General features: G+C 45.3%; 1 protein-coding gene across 7 annotated transcripts in view; it reads left to right on the plus strand.

Annotated features, from left to right (window-relative positions):
• The window catches only part of Eif2ak4 (eukaryotic translation initiation factor 2 alpha kinase 4), an 86,652-nt gene that overhangs the window by 58,564 nt on the left and 6,681 nt on the right, over positions 1-21,407 (plus strand). For all 7 annotated transcript variants that reach the window (XM_017318909.2, XM_006499625.4, XM_006499626.4 and 4 more), the window contains 13 exons: positions 1,130-1,366; positions 3,164-3,239; positions 4,266-4,387; positions 7,682-7,731; positions 8,630-8,798; positions 9,980-10,096; positions 10,680-10,745; positions 14,581-14,751; positions 15,078-15,212; positions 15,518-15,625; positions 16,800-16,928; positions 19,207-19,293; positions 21,016-21,128. In XM_017318909.2, the coding sequence (XP_017174398.1) occupies positions 1,130-1,366; positions 3,164-3,239; positions 4,266-4,387; positions 7,682-7,731; positions 8,630-8,798; positions 9,980-10,096; positions 10,680-10,745; positions 14,581-14,751; positions 15,078-15,212; positions 15,518-15,625; positions 16,800-16,928; positions 19,207-19,293; positions 21,016-21,128 (1,580 nt within the window). The remainder of the gene's footprint in view (positions 1-1,129; positions 1,367-3,163; positions 3,240-4,265; positions 4,388-7,681; positions 7,732-8,629; positions 8,799-9,979; positions 10,097-10,679; positions 10,746-14,580; positions 14,752-15,077; positions 15,213-15,517; positions 15,626-16,799; positions 16,929-19,206; positions 19,294-21,015; positions 21,129-21,407) is intronic.

A 21,407-nucleotide genomic window follows, 5' to 3' on the forward strand; every position in this document is an offset into this window, starting at 1 on the left:
TATTGGCTGCATGTCTGCATGGCCATTCCACTGCACATCTATAAGAGTTAGGGACTGTTAGTGTCTTTTTATTTCTGTTTGAGTAAGTCTCTATACTTCTATGGTGTTTAGTATGACACTGTTAAAGGCTAACAGGGCTCATTTGGCCACCTCTATTTAATTAGTAAAGAAGTATTAGAAAACAGGCTGTTACCTGTTCTATTTATCTTGTTAGCTGCTATCTTCCATTTGAATTAGTCATTCGCTGAATTTTTGAGTGTCATAACTATAAATACTCACTTCATAGATAGGGTCTCTCTACATACCCCTAGTTGTCCCAGAACTCACTATGTAGACCAGGCTGGCCTTGAACTCATAGAGACCCACCTCTGTTTCCACCACACCCACCAGAAGGGTATTTTAAAGATACATTAGAGATATCTTATGAAATCCATCTAAAAATTGAAAATTTCTGTTCTCAAATATTCTGCCAATTTTTTTATAAATTCTTTTTCTAAGCTACAGAGTTAAGAATCATGAAGGAACAGGTGTGATGGCACGTATCTTTAATCCCAGCATTCAGGAGACAGAGGTAGATGGATCTCTTTGAGTTCAAAGCATGGTCTATATATTTATTTACTGAGTAGACTGTTTAAAAAGAAAAAGGTTTAGGGTACCTTTTAAAGGCTTGTGCTGCTTCAGAGGGCTCTCCACTATGGAGGCATAACAAACAGTGTAAAGCAAGAGGATTCCAGGGAATAGACTCAGTAAAGAAAAGGAGGGAGAGCGAGGACCAGTGTGCTGTGCGGTAGAGGTGCTGCTGTGTGCTTATGTAAGTACTAACATTAGGCATGGGCTCTATGGTAATGTCTAGATATCTCCTTTTTATACAGTCCTTTGTAGTCATAAGACTAAGCTCAGCTTTCGTGTGCTTTGTTAAGGATATGTTTGATCGTTGGTGACAAAGGGACCTTTCCCTTTCAAGAATGCTCCAGTTACATTCATGCCCAAGTCACAGGGTCATGGGTCACTAAATGGCATAATCAGAGATCTCGGAAGTGCCAGCTAAGCATAAAAAGTGCCCTGAATGACCGCCTATCTGAGTTTCATCTGCTGTCTCCTTACCAACTATGTGCCTGTCACGTTGCAGAAATCTGTCATCTCCTGGCTGTTGAACCATGATCCAGCTAAACGGCCCACGGCCATGGAACTGCTCAAGAGTGAGCTGCTCCCCCCGCCGCAGATGGAGGAGTCCGAGCTGCATGAAGTGCTGCACCACACGCTGGCCAACATAGATGGGAAGGCCTACCGCACCATGATGAGTCAGATCTTCTGCCAGCACATCTCCCCCGCTATAGACTACACCTACGACAGTGACATCCTGAAGGTGGCTGAGTCACACATAGCGGGCACTTCTCTTTACTCTTTGATAGTTTTTATGTATGTCTATGATACATTCTGATCAAACTCATCCCTCTGCCCTTTCTTATCTTCCTCCCACTCCTAATACCCTTTCTCCTACTAAATGCTTATCTAACCTCCATGTCTTACATTTTTATAGGTTTTTTAAAATAACATTTTATGTAAGGGGGTGGGACATGCACATGTCATGGTACACGTATTGCGGTCAAAGGACAACTTGTAGGAATTATTAGTTCTTTCTTCCCACCATGTGTGCCTCAGGGATTGAACCCAAGCTGCCAGGCTAGGCAGCGAGTGCCTTTACCTGCTAAGCCATCCCATGTTCGTATCTCTTTATTTTGTTCGGGTTTTACCTTGTGATATTCCGGGTCTAACCAGCTATCCCTGCGCTGTAAGTTCTTGGCTTAAATCCCCCAAAGCCCCAAAAGCACAAAGCATGCACAAAGCATGCACAAAGCATGCACAAAGCATGACTGCTTAGTTCAGGGAAGAGCCATGCTAGTAATCACTTATTGATTTTGACCCTTCCCACTCCATGCCCTTCCAAGAGACTGAGAGACAGAGCCCATTTCAGATTTCCAACCTGGGACACCCAAGGGGTCAGCTCTGTATGTGGAAACAATGGCTCCCAGCACCGGCCAAGGCCCAGGAAGCCCAGATGCAGGGTGCCCTGGCTCCTCAGATGCAGGATGCCCTGGCTCCCCAGATGCAGGGTGCCCTGGCTCCCCAGATGCAGGATGCCCTGGCTCCCCAGATGCAGGATGCCCTGGCTCCTCAGATGCAGGGTGCCCTGGCTCCTCAGCAGCTCTGCGGCCTCAGCTGGGAAGCATCTTGAGTCTCTAAAAGCTTCCAGATGGTTTCTGAAGAGTTGTCAAGGTGCCAGTCTTGGTAACCTTTATTATTTCATTTCTAAAAGTTAAAACAAAACCAAAAACACAGAAGCACCTGAAATAATTTAGAGAAATGTTTTGTTTTTCTTTTCTTTTATTGGATATTTTATTTGTTTACATTTCAAATGTTATCCCCTTTCCCGGTTTCCCCTCTGGAAACCCCCTATCCCATCTCCTCTCCCCCTGCTTCTATGAAGGTGCTCCACCTACCCACCCACCCACTCCTGCCTCCCTGCCCTGGCATTCCCCTACACTGGGGCATTGAGCCTTCACAGGACAAGGGCCTTCCGCCTCCCATTGATGCCTGACAATATATGCGGCTGGAGCCATGGGTCGCTCCATGTGTACTCCTTGGTTGGTAGTTAAAGAGTTGAGTGAGTAGGTAACCAAGGCTGGCCATCCATGCTGTCTACTTCTATATAGTTAAGCTGTGGTATAATCTTAGAAGATGGAATTTAGAGAAACTGTAGATTTTAAGTGTATATGATCATGCACACCTGTGGCCTTGCAAAGACTGAAGAGGATTGTGGCCAGGCTAGCCTGGGCAATACAATGAGACCCTGTCTCAGAAATAAGAGCAGAGTTTGACTGTCTAATAAGAATCAGATCTGTTTGTAAGACTACAGGTAACTTTATTTTGTCTTTTTGCTTATTTTTTATTTCTAAAATTACTATAATAAAATGGAATGAAAAGGAAACACCTTAAGCAAATATCCATGTCTCTCTAAATGTGTTCAAAGAGACAGTTGCTCAAGACCTCTGCTGAGATCCTGACCCTGGGCAGGGCAGCACCCAGCACAACTGCAGACGAGCATTTTAGAGGAACTCTTGAGTTAGGCTTTGCTGATGACATTTAATCGGTCTCATTGTAGGGCAACTTCTTGATTCGTACAGCCAAGATCCAGCAGCTTGTATGTGAAACCATCGTCCGCGTCTTTAAAAGGCATGGTATGTCCTTCTCTGAAAAGCACTCCTCTGGCAGTTTTCTAAAAGTCATTAGAAAGTAGAGTGCTTGCACACAAGCACAGCAACCTGAGCTCAGTCCTTAGCACCCACTGAAAACCCCGCCATGCCAGCACACATCTGTAAGCCCAGAACTGGGACAGGGCCACAGAGACAGGAAGATCCCCAAGCTCGGTGGCGACAGCCAACTCAGGAAGCTCAGGCTCAGTGAGAGCAACTGAGACACCTGGCATCAACCTGTAGCACAAGTGCATGCATACGTGAGCAAGCCCATGCACATGTGCACATACCAACACAAAATTATACCACGTGGGTATACACACACAGAAGAAAGAAAGAAAGAAAGAAAGAGAGAGAGAGAGAGAGAGAGAGAGAGAGAGAGAGAGAGAGAGAGAGAGAGGGAGAGAGAGAGAGAGAAGAAAGAAAAGAAGAAAGAAAGAAAGAAAGAAAGAAAGAAAGAAAGAAAGAAAGAAAGAAAGAAAAGAAAGAAAGAAAGAAAGAAAGAAAGAAAGAAAGAAAGAAAGAAAGAAAGAAAGAAAGAAAGAAAGAAAAGAAAGAAAGAAAGAAAGAAAGAAAGGAAGGCCAGGTATGCTGTACAAGCCTGTAATTTCAGCACTCAGGAGGCTAAGGCAAGGGGTTTGAAGCCAGCTGAGGCAATATAGTGAGACCAGTCTCAATGAAAGAAAAAAATTGCTATTGGTGGATTTTGGTATGACTATATATTAAAATCCATTGATAAGCAGTTGGCCCAGCTTGTTGAGGAGAAACTGTTTGATTATCCCAACCTTGCTACTAAATACGGTTGACTCATGGAGTCCAAAGTCTGACTAAATCAACAGACTTAGCCCAGGTCAGCTTTCCATGTATCTATCCATCTGGAACATTATTAGCCAATATTGGGAGCCAATGTTGGCTCTCAGTGCCCCAGCGGCAGCTCACTCACCTGTGTGCTTGTGTGCGTTTTGGGTTAAGAACCTGAGGCTCAGCGGCTCTCTCTGTATTTTGGTATAGGCGCTGTCCAGCTGTGCACCCCACTGCTGCTTCCCCGAAACAGGCAAATATATGAGCACAACGAAGCGGCTTTGTTCATGGATCACAGCGGCATGCTGGTGATGCTTCCGTTCGACCTGCGGGTGAGCTGGGATGCTGCTCCGTTAAAGACTCGCCCCTCCCAGACACCCCCACTTCAGCCTTATCCTGGGGAGCCACATGTAGGAAATACCTAATCAGAGTAAAGGCAGTATTAGAGTTCAGCAAGTGTCTGACCCCATATTGCAGTGCTGAGGTCCACAGAGCACCCTACAGCAAGTCAACCTCAACTCAGACAGAGGAATGTCGTTCACTCGCCAGCTAGCTCTTCAGTAAAACCCCAAATGTCGCTGTCTAGAGAAAGCAATGTTAAAACAGCTAATGGCTATGCTGAGTTTTGTCCATGTTCTCTTTCTTGTGATCCCCAAAGCTTTCTTAGCCAGCAACAACTTTAGTCTTTCACAGCCTTAACTGCTAGCAAGCCCACCCACCATTTTCCTCTAGACCTGAGGAAAACGTGCAGTGAGTATGAGAGTCGGGGTTCTGTCCCTAATGCACAGAAGGCACTTGCAACCAAACTCGAGGAGAGAGCATGTACTTAGCATGTGCAGTGCCCTGGGTGCAATCCTCAGCACCAAAACATCTTTAAAGGTACAAATGGAGGCATAAAGGAAGCATACGGCCAGGCGGTACATAGACAGGAAATGAGTAACTGTTTGAGGTTATGGCAAGATATATGTGCTGTGCATACATGTTTAACTTTACTTGGAAGGTACAAAAATGTTTATATTATTCAGAGATGACCAGGGCTGTTGAGACTACTAATGGCTAACTTTTTAGAAAAGTAATAAAAGAATGAAATGAATGAAAATTTACAAATTTATTTTTTTAAAAAAATGTCTCTATGTGTATCTATGTAAGTGTGTGCTACATGTGTGCACATGCCTACCGAAGCAGAGGAGGGCATTAGATCCCTGGAGCTGGAACTGTCAGCATTGTGGATCATCCCTCATGAGTGCTAAGAACAGAACTCAGGCCCTCGGAAAAGCAAGAAGCCTCTTAACCACTAAGCCTTGAAATTTTTCAAAATTTGATTCTCATTCCATAGTCCATGAAATGACAGTTCCACCTTTAGGGTTTTTTTTTTTTTAAGTAATACAGTATATGAATCTTAAAAGGATGTTTATGTAATTGTATCAAAAAATGAAACCCATCATGTTTATCTATAGGAGAATGAGTAACTATATGTCATGATATTAAGGAATATTAAGAAGCTATTAAAAATGTAGCTGGGCATAGTGGCCTACACCTGTAATCTCAACAGTTGGAAGTTCAAGCAGGAGAATCACAAGCTTGAGGCAAGGCCACATTATGTACTGAGACCCATTTTAGACAAATAGGGGAGCTGGGGAGATGACTCAGTAGTTAAGAGCACTTAATGCTCTTGCTGAGAACCTTGATTCAGTTCCTAGAATCCACACAGAGTAGTTCACAACTGCCTATAACTCCAGTTCTGGGGTATCTGACACCCTTTTCTGACTTCCGTGGACTTGCACTCTGGGACACACACATACATGTAAAGTAAATTTATCAAAAGACTACAGCTAAACTTGTCTGTATATCAAATATTCATATATGTAAGGGTGAATACTCACACCTATTAGTATATCTTATCTGTAAACATGTCCATAATATATTGATAGCTTAAGAAAAATAAGTTCTGAAGGAACTCTAAAATCCCACTTTTTTTGTAAAGAAAGGTTTCTAGAACTGAGAGAAACTTGGGCGTGAATGAGTTGCTGTATGTGTTGCACGCACTTGGTATATGTGATCAATGAACTCACTCTTACTCATGGGTGAGCCACCATGCACATCAGCCTGTCTTGGCATCTCCAAAAAGTAGGGTGTCAGGGAGTATCTCAAAGTCCTAGGAGGAAGAATACAATCAAGGCATTTGCCTTTTTGCTTTTCTTTTCTTTTTACTTTTTATGGCTTGTTGCAAAACAACTTTTGCTTTTAAGATGTAAGAGAATTTTTTTCCAAATAATTATGTGCATGTGTGAGAGAAATGTGGGGGGAGAGGAAGCAAGGGAGAGAGAGGAAGGGAGAGGGGAGGAGGGAGGGGCACTACTCATGGGTGAGGGGTGCTCGGAGTGGAGCGCAGGACCTCATTTATAGGAAAGCAAGGATTCTGCTGGTGAGCACCACTCCCAGCCTCTGCTGGTGAGCACCACTCCCAGCCTTCCTTCTGTATTTTTGGCTTCTGTTTTTCTTTTAAATAAGCAAAGTAGCTTGGAATTATTGCTTGACAGAGGTGAATAAACAGCCTATCACCATTGGGCTGTTGGGAAAAGAGTAGCAGTCCGGAGGACACGTAGCTGCACTGATTACTAGAGGGTACTAGGGGCGGGGCGTTAAACATGAGCTCCCTTTCCATAACAGAATTCCTTGGGCCGGAGAGATGGCTCAGCAGCTGGGAGCACTGACTGCTCCTCTAGAGGACCCAAGTTCAATTCCCAGCGCCTACGTGGCAGCTCACAGCTGTCTGTAATGATAGTTCTAGGGGATATGCATATGCATGCAGACAAAAATAACCATACATAAAATAAATAATTTCCTCTAAGAGACCGATATGGAACTCAGGAACTTAATTCACCATAAGAGAAAGCACTCACTCATTTTGACTGTTATTATAAATGAGAATTTTTAAAAATGTACTAAAGTGTATGTGAGAGAACGAAAAAGAATTGTGTAGAAATGTGCATATGGAAGCCAGGAAACAGCTTTGCCCGGCTGGCACACCAGAGACCAGCCCAGGAAGGAGAACATTATCCACGATAGGCTAGGCCTCTCCTGAATCAAACATCAATCAAGAAAATGGCTGAACCTGTGTCCACTGAAAACTAGCCAGCATGCATGACAAGTCTTACTACCCTCTAAGCCATCTCTCTAATCCATAAACTACATCTTAAAAATCACAATAAACCAATAACCTATGCATATTTCAAATGAGCATGATAAAATATGACCATGTTTTCAACAAAAAAGGAAGAAGAATGTTTCGCAGCCCTCAGAAATGCAGTGAGCAGAGTCTGCAGTAGAGCCTACTGCAGCTGAAGCACACACGAGCACCCCAGTGTGCGTGCTCTCAGGGTACGGTCACGTGCTGCTTAATGGCTAGGGTATACTTTTTAAAGAAATGCATCGGCAGCTATTTCATCATTGTGCTGACATCATAGGGTGTGCTGGCTGGGCAGTTGGTTCTGACCTCACTATTAAGTGGGTGCCTGACCTTAAAGTGATGTGTGGGTTCTAGCCCAGCAGAGCTGTTTTAAAATCGAAAAGAATGTAGTACTTTGCACCTCATGATGTGGGTCTTTAAAACTTTCTTCTTTCAGGTCCCTTTTGCAAGATATGTGGCAAGAAATAACATACTGAATTTAAAACGGTAAGGTGTATTGTGCACCCTGCATTTGGTAGATGTGGGAATGAAATCAGACAAAGGTGGGTGGGAGGTTTTGTTTTTTTCTTCTGAAACTTTCATACAGGAAAGAATTCTGGGGTTGAAGTGTTGAGCAGCATGTGTCAGGGAGCCCAGCCCCAGGGCTCCCTTGTCCTCAGATGACTAGAATGTCATAAGACATCTTTAGAAGAAATGAAGCAATCATGTCTCCTGACAGGCCTGCTGTATATTCTGTGCTTTCTACATGGCCCCAGGCAACATAACTAATGATGCTTTCAAATAGTTACTTGGGGAGGGAGGATCTGGCTGTTTTTGATCTCAAATGGCTGCTTTTAAGGTTTAATTGGAGGGACAAATGGCCAGTGGTCTCTGTGAACTCCTTATGCAGGTAACTAAATGAAAGTTCCTTGTAAAGAATGGGGTGATCCAGCAAGAACAGCCAGTGCCGAGACCTTGGCACTTGGCAACAAGGGTAGGTTCAGATACTGCAGGGGTCAGACTCTCAGATCGTCATCAATTACAACCAAAATGCTGTCAGTGGGGCACACCATGTCACATTTCTCTCTCTATGCTCTATGAGGCCACAATTACCAGTCAGTCCTAAAGCATGGACAGTTCTGTGTAGAAAGCCATCACTTAATGTCATTTGGTGTAATTTCTTTTTCTCTATCAGACATATGTAAAAAAAAAAAAAAATTAACAGTACAAGGCTGGAACCTGGGGTATAGATTATGAGGCAAAATTGGTTGGGTTCAAACCTGACTTTGAACTGTCAAAGCACAACACAGATTTTTTTTTTAACTTCATTTCTTTGCCCAACAATTCTTCATACGTATTTATTTCCAATAAGCAGCGATCTAAGAAAGCTGGTTCCTTCCTCCAGATACTGCATAGAGCGGGTGTTCAGACCTCGGAAGTTAGACCGATTTCATCCCAAAGAACTCCTGGAATGTGCATTTGATATCGTCACTTCTACCACCAACAGCTCTCTGCCCACTGCCGAAACCATCTACACCATCTATGAAATAATCCAGGAGTTTCCTGCACTTCAGGTTCCTTCCCGCTCTGTCACGTGTTGCCTTGTCCTGCTAGCGGAGGCGGAGGGACCCATACCCACTGCTGCCTCTTGCTGAGTGCTGGAGCAGATCATGGCTTTTCTGAAGCAACTGCAGAGTTTGAGGGTGACGCTTTGAGCTTCATCTTGGACTCGGGCTTCTACCCTGACAGAATTGGTTTGTTGGGGGGGGGGGGTGGGCCAAGTTGTTCTCTACCCATCCTTACAACGTTCAGGAATGAGGCTGCTTCCTACCATGCCCTTGGCGCACTCCTGCCCTGGTGAGGACCTCGGTGCTCCCCCTCATCTCACTGTCAACTCCTCAGTGTCCCTTCCCACCAGCTCTTCCTCTCCAGCTCTAATGGGGACTGCTTGCCGCTCTCCTCACAGGCCTGCCATCCCCGCTGCTGGTCACGGATGTTTACATTCTAGAAAGTCTTCTCTCATCCAGCCATGGGTCAGACCTTCTCCCGGGAAGCCTCCAGGGTTGGCTGGCTGGTCACACTTTAGTCTCCACCCTCACAGCTCTTGACATGAGGCAGCTATGTGATCATTAATTTTTTTTTTCTCCAAGCACAGTGTGCTCATTCAAGGTAGAGCCCCTGGGCCACTCCTCCCTGTAGACAGCTGTCCCAGCACACCTGTGAGCACTCAGTAACTCACTGCTGTGGCCAAAGGGAATGATGACCGTTAACAACCTTCTGCTTGCCAGTCGGTTACCACTGATCTGACTCCTTGTTTCTCCATCTGTGTGCACTCTTTTAGGCTCTTTAACTTAGTTGAAGACCAACCCGTGTATTTTTATGAATATTATAAAAGTATTACATTCTTCAACTGTAACATTGAACATAATGGATATGAAAGATAAGCCAGACTGTAGTGACAATTGACTTTAATCCCAGTACTCAGAAAGCAGAGGCAGATGGATCTTGGTGAATTCGAGGCCGTCCTGGTCTACAAAGCAAGCTCCAGGACAGCCAGGGATACACAGAGAAACCCTGTCTCAGTAGATAGATGAATAAATGGCCAGGAAAGAAAGAAAAATGAACCAGGAAAGAGGATGCTATACTTTAGCTCTCCTGTGGTGGTAGGAAAATAAATTAATTACCAGATTTCATTTGGCCACATACTTGTAGTGCTTTTATAATGAAAATAATAGTATTTTTCTCTCTATTCTAGGAAAGGAATTACAGCATTTACTTGAACCATACGATGCTTCTGAAGGCAATACTCCTACACTGTGGGATCCCAGAGGACAAGCTCAGCCAAGTCTACGTCATTCTGTATGATGCTGTGGTGAGCACTTAATTTCTTTGACTCGATGTTGAAGGGTAATAATAATACTAGCCCATGACTATTCTCAAGCAACCATAAAACTACATGGAGAATTTCATCTCTCTTCATCTTTGCTCTACTGTGACACAAGCAATTGTGTTTAAGATTTATTTTTATTGTTCCTAATTATGTGACTGTGGGGGAGGTAACTCTGTGGACGGTCTGTGGTTAATGCAGAGTGAATTGGGACTTTCATTATTGTTATTTTTTTTAATACAGGGAAGCCTTGCCTAGTTTTCATTCAGATTGGCTTCGAGGGTTCCGACTTTACTGGCTGTTTTCTAGGGGTTTGTTTCTTCCTCACAAAGTGCTGCTGCTGTTGGGCCGTGCTGGGTTCAACAGAATGCAGATGGGGCACTGGCAGAATACAGGGACTGGGAGGGAAGGCTGGAGGTCACGTGTATTGCTTTTGTTTCCAGGAGGGCTTCTGGGTTTTGAGACAGGGTCTCACTATGTTTACCAGGCTGGCCTTGAACTCACAGAGGCCTGCCTTGGCCTCCCAAGAACTAGGCATCACTCATGTTCCCTTTCTCTTCTCCATCAGACAGAGAAGCTGACTAGGAGAGAAGTGGAAGCTAAATTCTGTAACCTGTCCTTGTCTTCTAATAGCGTAAGTACCTTCTGATGGCGTGCTTGCCACTGTCTCTACCATTTTACGATGTCAGAAAATGTCACGACGTTTCTGTAGCAGTGCGGTAGCAAGCAACACACATCTGCTGCTCACAGATGCAGCTTCTCCCTTGAGTGTTGGTGCCATGGCAACCACTGGGATTGGAAGAGAGAGACTGGTGCTGTGATCAGAGTGTGTCCTTCTGTGTGTCCTCCACATGCGGAGTCCCGCTCTTCCTTGATTACTGGGTTCTTTCTTTCACATCCCTTGTAAAGCCTGTGCTTGATACAGCCTCCTGCAGAGCAGGCTCAGCTCTACGATGCCTCTTCCAAAACAAGTCATGTGGAACCAGGGTATAGATTTCTGCAAATCCTTCTAAACAGCCTAAGCTCACCCAAGGTCTTCTACTGTTCAGAACAGAATTGTGGCTCTTACCTTCCTAGAAAATTTCCTACCTCTAAAATCTTCTTGGTAAACAGGCCAACTGTGTTCTCTCTACTGATGTCATTTAATCCAAATCTTTGGCACAATGGCCCACACTTAACAGAATGGCTAAACAGCAGAAGAAAACAGAATTTTGTGTATTTTCTCCATATTTTTTTAGGTATTTTCTTCATTTACATTTCCAATGCTATCCCAAAAGTCCCCCCATGCCCTCCCCCCCAACCCCCTACCCACCCACTCCCACTTCTTGGCCCTGGCGTTCCCCTGTACTGAGGCATATAAAGTTTGCAAAACCAATGGGCCTCTCTTTCCAATGATGGCCGACTAGGTCATCTTCTGATACATATGCAGCTAGAGACACGAGCTCTGGGGGGTACTGGTTAGTTCATATTGTTGTTCTGCCTATAGGGTTGCAGATCCATTTAGCTCCTTGGGTACTTTCTCTAGCTCCTCCATTAGGGGCCCTGTGATCCATCCAATAGCTGACTGTGAGCATCTACTTCTGTGTTTGCTAGGCCCAGGCATAACCTCACAAGAGGTAGCTATATCAGGGTCCTTTCAGCAAAATCTTGCTAGTGTATGCAATGGTGTCAGCGTTTGGAGGCTGATTATGGGATGGATCCCCAGGTTGGTTTTAATTTTCTTTTTTTCTTTTTTTGTTTTTTGTTTTTTGTTTTGTTTTGTTTTTGTTTGGTTGGTTGGTTTTTCAAGACAGGGTTTCTCTGTGTAGCCCTGGCTGTCCTGGAACTCACTCTATAGACCAAGCTGGCCTCGAACTCAGAAATCAGCCTGCCTCTGCCTCCCAAGTGCGCCACGACTGCCCAGCTTGGTTTTCATTTTCTTTTGTGGTGTTAAAAATTCAACCTAGAGTCTCGCATACTAAGCAATTACATTCTTCACTAAACCCAGCCCCAAGAAAAAAATGTTTTTATGTTTCAAACTTTTCCAGAAGCAACTGGGCATGGTGATTTATGCCTTTAATCCCAGTACTTAGGAGACAAAGACCTTAGTTTGAGGCTAGCCTGGTCGACAGAGCAAGTTCCAGGATAACCAGTGGTACACAGAAAAACTGTCTCCAAAAATTAAAAAAAAAAAAAAGTAAGTTTAAAAAATTTAAGTAGCTGTGCAGTGGTGGCGCACGCCTTTAATCCCAGCACTTGGGAGGCAGAAGCAGGTGGATCTCTGAGTTCAAGGCCAGCCTGGCCTACAGAGTGAGTCCCAGGACAGCCAGGGCTACAGAGAAACCCTGTCTTGGAAAACTAACTAACTAACTAACTAACTAACTAACTTTCCCAGAAGCTTTACAGCCCTTCCTTGATCTCAAACTTCATCCCATGATCTTTGGTGGTAACAAAATTCACAGGTTCAATAAACTAAAATATGATTGTGGACAGGGCAAGTAGAGTCGCTTACTCCCTAGACAGTTACTGTATGGCTGGCACGGTGCCTGGACATAGAAGAATAAGAAAGGATCTTCACAAATATCTGCCCTCAACTCTTTGAAACAACTTTCACAGGGCTCACATAGACCATGGTTGGAAGAAACACCCACATTCATTTAGGGAAGATGTTCTACTTGTCGTTCTGTTTTGAGATGACCACCATGACCAAAAGCAACTTGGAGAGGAAAGGGTTGACTTGGCTTACACTTCCATGAAGTCAGGGCAGGAACTGAAGCAGAGACATGACGGGAACCCTGCTTACGAGCTCGATCCCCATGGCTTGCTTAGCCTGAGAGAGGCAGTTCCTTGATTGGGGATCCCTTGCCCTGGGAACTCTAGTTTGTGCCAAGAATCTGGTTGAAGCTGTCCAGATCAGTGACTCTATACCCAGAAGTTTCTTTGAATTAACGCCATATTTGAAAATGTCTCATAGATACCGTGCTAAGATACTGTACTGCTGCTAAGATATCGACATCTCTTTGTGATGCTGAACAAGAAGTGTATTTGACTAGTTTTAAAAGAAAAAAATGGGATCTAATGACATTTGAATCTTCATTATTTTAAAATGGTGCCCCAAGTATACTAGGGAAATGGGGGATGAGGGGCAGGAAGGTTCGTGTCCAGCCCCGTCTTAGTTCACAGTGACATCTTGAAACCCAGGAGGCACTGAGTTTCATCCAGTTATGTGGATACAAAAGCTCCCTCATTGCTCCTGCCAGGTATTAGCCAGGTAACTTCATGGAAAAGCTATTGGGAAAAAATGTTCTCTTATTTTGAACTAACTAACCTCCTCACTTCCTTTGTACTAGGAATCAAACCCAGAGCTCCAACTACCTGCCACAGAGCTACACTGCCAGCTCTAGGAAGGAAAAATTAAGTCGAAAGTCAAAAACATGATTTTGTATTTAAACCTTTTTATCTTTAACTTAGTTAGAAGATTACAAAACAGCCACTTTGCAGTACACAGTGGCACACACCTTTAATCCCAGCACTCGTGGGACAGAGTCAAGAGTCAAACAGATTTTTGTGAGTGAGGCCAGGTCTACTTAAGGACTTCTAGGGCTACATAGCGAGAACCTGTCTCAAAAATAAAGAGTAAAATTAAAAGGGAGAGAAACTAACTCTTTGGGATTTAAAGTGCAAATGACTTATGGTTAACTGATTACGTTAAGCTGAGACTTCACTCAGCTCCTAGGTTTTGTGTACCAACCTATAGGTGGGCCAGATACTGCCTACATACAGTGTGGCATAGCTGGAATTTTGGTCTGATCTCCAGCTTGGCTCCTGGTAGTTTTCTCTTGGGCACTGTGTCCATAGTTACTCCTCCTTCCTCCTGCTGCATGCTGGGGACTGGGGTCAGCCAGAGTTTGCCGTCCCCAGCACTGCTTTTCTCAGGAGCAGACATGGCAGACACAGAGTGACTGAGGGAATAGGGGCTCCAGAGGTGGTGCAGGGGGAGGCAGCCCTGGGCTCCTCGTGGGGATTACTCGGGCAAGGGGAGAGAAGAGTTCCCGGCTAATTCTGTGAATATCTGAACAAGTCTGGCGTGGCCTGCCCCTCTCATTTGTGCACCTGCAGTAATGAAAATGAGGGTGTGGATGGAGGAGGGGATCACGGTTTACAGTGGGGACAACGCACAGCAGAGGCTCAGCCAGTGTCCAGTCCACTGCCAGTACTTACCACTAAGTACATGTCTGTCTGTCTCAAACATTCTGTGAGCTGCTTCAGAGCAGAATTTGGGGGGAAAGGATACTGTGTAGGACTAGCAAAGGCTAGGATTACCTGTGACCACCCAATGCCCGTTCTTGGGGCTACACAGCGCCCTGCAGGCCCCGCAGCATGCGGAAGCACTGTGCATGCTGTCCCTGTCCCATCTCGGAGCAGCAGCTGTGCATGCTGTCCCTGTCCCATCCTGGAGCAGCAGCTAACTGTGCCTCTTTGCTTTCCAGCTGTGTAGACTCTACAAGTTCATTGAGCAGAAGGGGGATTTGCAAGACTTAACGCCAACCATCAACTCACTAATAAAACAGAAAACAGGCGTTGCTCAGTTGGTGAAGTATAGCTTAAAAGACCTCGAGGACGTCGTCGGGCTGCTGAAGAAACTTGGCGTGAAGTTACAGGTTTGACAGCTGTTCTGTGCTGGCAGTTTGGGCCTGCAGTGATAACAGCGGCCCCAGGGGATGGGGCTTATTTCCCTAATGTTAGTATTGTATTTCTCCAGAGCTCAGGATTTCTTTGCAAGCGGCACTGTTTCTATCACACACACCCACTCTGTGGTGCGTGCCTCAGAGAGGGTGTTACTGTCAGAGCTTGGAGGGTTTCTGTAAACAGTTCTTGCCCGATCTTACTGAAGGGTTTTGTTTATGGAGAATAATTGAGACAGAGTTGTAGTCCACATTCCACAGCTGAGGCTGCTGCCCCATATGTGTGGCGATTCCCTCCACAGGTCTCCATCAACCTGGGCTTGGTCTACAAGGTGCAGCAGCACACTGGCATCATCTTCCAGTTCCTGGCATTCAGCAAACGCAGGCAAAGGGTTGTGCCTGAGATCCTTGCCGCCGGTGGCAGATACGACCTGCTGGTAAGGGCAAGCCCCGTGTGTTGACTTGCTTTGGCCTACTGCTAGTTCCTCTAATTCCTCAGCTCATTCCCCTGCCATGATGCAAAAAGTTAACCCAGTAAATCCTATGGGATCCCTGTAGCATTTATCTAGGAATATAAATGTATCTTCTTGCCTCTGCTCCCAAGTGCTGAGATTACAGGCATGTACCACGCCAGGCTTGTGAGGCCTTGCTTTTTTTTTTTTTTTTTTTTTTTTTTAACTGTTGCTTTCCCCAGAATATATTTCTTTCCTGTTTCATAACCTGGCCTCCGGTCTATCCACAGATTCCCAAGTTCAGAGGCCCACAGACTGTGGGGCCAGTCCCCACTGCTGTCGGTGTCAGCATAGCCATAGACAAGATATTTGCTGCTGTCCTCAACATGGAAGAGCCTGTAAGTCCTGATGCTTGCTGGCACGCTTTGGGGCATCCCCACTCCTCATGTTACTTACCTACCTTTGGAGCACAGCCTGCCAAGTTATATACTCACTCCCACACTCCAAGTAAGGACCAGCACGGCAGCAGCCACCCTCCTGAAGACAATGGCAGAACCACAGGTTGAGAGCTCAGTCCCCAAGTCGGCCCCTCCACTTTCAATGCCAGGTAGAAGCCCTTTTTCTTAGAGCAGGACACAGAACTCAGAGAAACCCTGTGTCGACCTGGCTTAATATAACCGACATTAACATGAAGAGGTGAGGACATGAAGAGCTTAGGCGCTTCAGGAATGAACACCGAGCCCTGTGTGGTGCACCATCTGCTGGGAGCCTCCTTCCAAAGCACTCTGAACCTTGCCCTTTGCTGTTTGGTGGATGCTTCATTATATAGCAGGATTGACAATGTCACCAGTGATCCACTTAGCCCCTTCCCCTCCCAGAACTGGGGCTGTGTCTGAAAGCTCCAACCCTTTATCCTGACTTAGTCTGCCCAAGGGCCAGGTCCCTCTCCCCCAACTCCGTCTCAGTTATTAACATAGAAAGACCATCACTTTGAAGAGTCTAGGATTTTAATAATCGGGAACAAAGGGCACATAGCTGCTTTGAAGACTTAAAAGCTGCAGCACAAGTGTTTTAAAATGACCTTTCCTGTGATCAAGCCGAAGAGTTGTCTCTTCCTTGCTTCTCAGCCCGTGCCCTCTGCTCTCTGGCTGCTGCCGATTCAGGCATCTCTCCTACTTAACTCTCCACATCTATAGTACACTATATAAAGATAAAATATTCTGCTTGTTAACACACTTTTGTCAATTCTCTTGCACAAAAACCCAGCTAGTCTACAAAGCTTAAAAAAAAATGGCTTTTCCCATTTTAGGCAAGATCTGTTTTCCCTGGGTGAGGGGGTGGGAGTGGAAATGTATCTTCCTAATGGCACAGGACAGCTGAAATTATGTCTGTAAAGATCTTTTTAAAATTGTCTTGTTTTCTGTTGTTTCGCGATGTCATTTTAAACCAAAGCCATCTGTACTGTGTGACTGTTCCCAATTTCAGGGGCACTCGTCAGCCCTGGGATGCTGCTCTCACCCCACAGCTGCAGTGTTCCCCACCCCCACCCTGTGTAACTATGTTTCCTATCAGGTTACAGTGAGCTCCTGTGACCTCCTGGTTGTCAGTGTTGGCCAGATGTCCATGTCCAGGGCCATCAACCTAACCCAGAAACTGTGGACAGCGGGCATCACTGCAGAAATCATGTATGACTGGTCCCAGGTAAGGGACAGAAAGCTGTGAATGACATGCAGATGGTTATGTGATCAGGATAGATCAGCCTTTCACAGGCATGGCCACCTGAGGCCACCTGAAGCCATAGGGCCCAACCATAACCCTACGCTTATTTAAAACGCTGAGATTTCTGTTGGTTTTGCTTACTTTTTGTAACTCAATGGTAAGTCTCTCAAGGTGAGCTTTGTAGATGATAATGGTGTACTGTGTAGGGGCCTTGGTTCACTTTCTCTGACAGAAAAAATCTCAAGCACAGCAGGGAAAATGTCAGACACAGCAAGGCACAGAGAGGGAGAAGAGAGACCCTTACCGGAGTGGAGGCCTCTGGAGCCTCACGTCTGGTCTCCTTGAGGATGGGCGTTTTAATGGTCTTTGAGCACTCTGTGCCCCCTAATTTAGGGTTGGTCAGGTTAATCAATCAAAGACAGGGAAGCTGTTTGGTCCAAAACATTGGGTATTTGTATGGTCTGGCCTTGAACTTGTTAGACCAGTTTACTGGCAGTGGTGCCCTACTGGTAGAAGAAGCCTGACAAGCCTTTAAGCCTTTGTCTCAGTTCAGGAGTGTGAGAAAGAAGCTGGAAGTTTGCCATCTTTCCTATCCGTTTACCCTCTGCCTGCCATATGTGTCCGCCTCTCAGGGGTCTGTGTAACTCCACTCCCTGTAGCAATGTCAGAAGGTTGGACAGAGGGGCTAGAGAGATGCTTAGGTGCCCTCGATGCTCTTCCAGTGGACCTAAGTTCTGTTCCCAGCCCCCCATGTCAGGTGGCTTACATCAGCAAGTAACTCCAGCTCCAGGGAGTTACTTCTAGCCCCTGCAGGTACATACACATATGTGGGTATGCACCGAAAGAGACATACACACACACACACACACACATATATATATATATATATATATATATATATAATGTAAAAACATTTTTAAAAAATTGGATGGGCCTGCCAGTCTACACCAGAGTCTGTCAAATAGGGTTTATCTCTGTGGGTGGAGTTACCTCTTGCGTTAGCATCTGATGGCTACTACAACAGATGGCCACAAGGCCAGTGTGTTAACAGTTCTGTTCTAAGATCCTGGAAGTCAGAAGTCAGGGTTAAGATGACTGGCAGGGCTTGTCTCTCCAGAGGCCCGAGGCATGGGTCTGTTCCTAGAGACCTCCTGCACTGGCTGGGCCCTTCCTCCTTTAAACTCAGCAGTGTGGAATTTTCTTCCCTGAGGAGGCTTCTTCTTCTTTGTCCTCAGTGAGACTTCTGTCCTTACCTTCTCTCTACCTCTGGCTACCTCAGCCCCTGTGATGGCCCAGGGCCACCATTGACAGGTTCCAGGGACTAAAATGAGGACATGCTGTGGCCAGCTTGCCACACTGAGGGCACTCTGAGCTTGTGTGTCTGTGGATCTGTAAGTCATCAGCGCTCCTCCTGTGCAGACCTGCTATCTGCTCTAGCTGTGAGGTGAGGAAAGTGTCACCCTGGACACCTGCCTGCCCTTCACAATTGGAGTTGGGAGCTTTAGATACCCAATGTCTGTGTTATCAGGCATGGGGGATGCTTGTACATTAGCTACACTAATGGCACCCCAGGGCTCTGCAATGACTGGAACCCACAGGCCAACTCTCCCACCATGAGCTTTCTGCAGCTCTGTGTGTTCATATAAAAACTGTTGTCAAGTTTTTAATCATGTAACTAAAAAGGCATCAATTTGCTTGCTTCATATGTTCTTAGAGAAGTGTTCGGGTGTTCAGTTTCCGGGTGTTCAGTTTCTGTTTTGTGAGACAGGATCTCACTGTAGCCCATCCTCCTGCCTTAGCCTCCTCCTGGGTGCTAGGATTATAGGCAAGAACCAAATACACAGCTTAATTCTGCTTTGTTCTAGCTGATGTTTTTTTATTCCTTTGCTTTCCTAAAATGCTGTGTGTGTGTGTGTGTGTGTGTGTGTGTGTGTGTGTGTGTGTGTGTGTGTGTGTGTGTGTGTGTGTGTGTTACAGAACTTGGCACATTTTGTTAAGGCTTGAAGCCATTGAAAACCTCTTCCTGTCACGGCTGCATTACTTGTTTGCCATCCTTCAACACAATCATGAAAGTAGTGAAAGCACAAGAGAATTCCTTCCTGGAATTCTGTGCTCCTCTCAATAGCATTCCTACCCCCTGAAGTCAGCGTATTTAGTATCTCACCTTGGGAATACAATTAGCAGCAGTTTTTTCATTGTCCTTAATGACTTGAAGGGGCTCCAGGCACACAGTGTCCATTGGTCTCACTGTTTGTTTCAGTCCCAGGAAGAGTTACAAGAGTACTGCAGACACCATGAAATCACCTATGTGGCTCTGGTCTCCGATAAAGAAGGAAGCCATGTCAAGGTAAAGAGGGAAGGGGAGGGCTGGAGATGGAGCTCTGTGGTTGAGCACTTATCTAGCATGGGTGAGTTTCTTGATTCAGTCCCTGCTAAAACTATACACACAGGCACACACACACACACACATTCAAGACCATTGGGAAATCAATTAGCATTTTCCACAAACTGTTGCCTGTGGAACCTCTAGTGTGCTTCAGCATGCTGTTTTCTCTTTTCTCTTCTCTCTTCTCTTCTCTTCTCTTCTCTTCTCTTCTCTTCTCTTCTCCCCTCCTCCTACCCCCTCACCCCTGCTGTACTGTTTCTATGTATAGGTGTTTTGCCTCAATCTGTGAACCATGTGTGTGCAGTGCCTACAGAGGCCAGAAGAGGGAATCTGACGCCCTCTTCAAGAGCTGGAGTTGCAGATGGTAGTAAGCTGCCACAAGGAATGAAGCCCAGGTCCTGTGAGAGCAGCCAGTGCTCTTAGCCACTGAGCCATCTTTCCCAGCCCCAGGCTCTTGTCTTAGGAGAGCTGTGCCTGCCAACAGCTTGCTTTCTGGAGTCTTCCTAAACAATTTTACTCTGTTGTACCTAACTAAAATTGTACATAAACCTACCACTTCATGACCTTTTCAAATATTGTTTTGAAAGAAAAAATTGTCCTTTATCTCTCATTCTCCTTATTTTCTCCTATAATGCTGTCAGGATGAGTTGGACATGTGTTTTAAGAGTTTGTATGCAATAAGGATTGCACCTCAAATGTGTGCATATCCTCATCATAAAATCACATGGCCCGGCTAGAGGTGGCTTGGGGGGTAAAAGCATGTACTGCCTTCCAGAGACCCTGTGAGTCCTCCCAGCACCCGCCTCAGGACTCAACTCCCTGTAAAGCCAGCTCCAGAAGAATGCAACCCCTCCAGCCTCCTCAGGCATCTGCACTAGCGTGCTCATAGCTATAGACACATACATACACATAAATAAAAAAAACAAACAAGGCCCACACAGGCCTACATACCCAGCTGTCCAACCACCTCTTTCAGGATAAGCAGGGAACTGTGTAATATGAGAGCCATTTTTTTTTAATTCTGTCATCTCTAACTATTCCTGAACAGTCCATGTATCTCAGCAACAGTTTCAATGTTTGGAGATTTGGTTCATCATTGCTGTATCCTTGACCTTGTAATAGTGTATGTCAAGATGTTGGAGCACACTCCACAGCTGTGACATCTAAAATCATCTCAGAGCCTGAGTCAAGGCCTTTACCACCAAGCCTGATGACCTAAGTCCACTCCCAGGACTCCCATAGTAACATAGTAAAAGGAAAGGCTCCACTCCTGCCAACTGATCCTCTGATCTCAGACAGCATGCATGCAGCCAAACACATCACAAAACTAATAAAATAAAGTTTTGGGCTTTTTTTTGGTTTGTTGTTGTTGTTGTTGTTGTTTTGGTTTTTCGAGACAGGGTTTCTTCTCTGTGTAGCCCTGGCTGTCCTGGAACTCACTCTGTAGACCAGGCTGGCCTCGAACTCGGAAATCCGCCTGCCTCTGCCTCCCAAATGCTGGGATTAATTAAAGTGCTACTTTAAAAAACAAAAGACTGCTAAATGTCTTCCAGAAAGCAGAATCCTCCCCAATTAAGACCCACTGACTCCAAACTGTTGACCCAATTGCTTCACTCGGGCACACTGAGCTACCATTTTGGTTTCAGAAACTTCCAAATGATAAATTATTTCATTCTTTCCAAGGTCAAGTCCTTTGAGAAGGAGAGGCAAACAGAAAAGCGTGTATTGGAATCGGATCTTGTGGATCACGTTATGCAGAAACTAAGAACCAAAGTTGGTGACGAAAGAAATTTCAGGTAAATTTATAAAGAAAACAAAGTAATTTAGCTGACAATTTGTGAAGCCAAAACTGAGCAGCCCCACCCACTTATTTCCTGGTGAAGGCCCCTTTGTGTGCACCATAACAAGACAGAAGAAGGAAAGTAAACACCACAGGCAGAAGAAACAGATCCATGGAGTGGCCTGGGCTTGTGAGAACTTACTCCCTAGGACAGGATTAATCTCCTGCAGTGTCCTGCAGCTGAAGTAGGAATAGTGACACATGTCTGTGATCTCACCACTTAGGGGACTGAGAT

This window comes from Mus musculus, chromosome 2 (genome assembly GCF_000001635.26).
Source record: "Mus musculus strain C57BL/6J chromosome 2, GRCm38.p6 C57BL/6J".
In the NCBI taxonomy this organism is placed as follows: domain Eukaryota; kingdom Metazoa; phylum Chordata; class Mammalia; order Rodentia; family Muridae; genus Mus; species Mus musculus.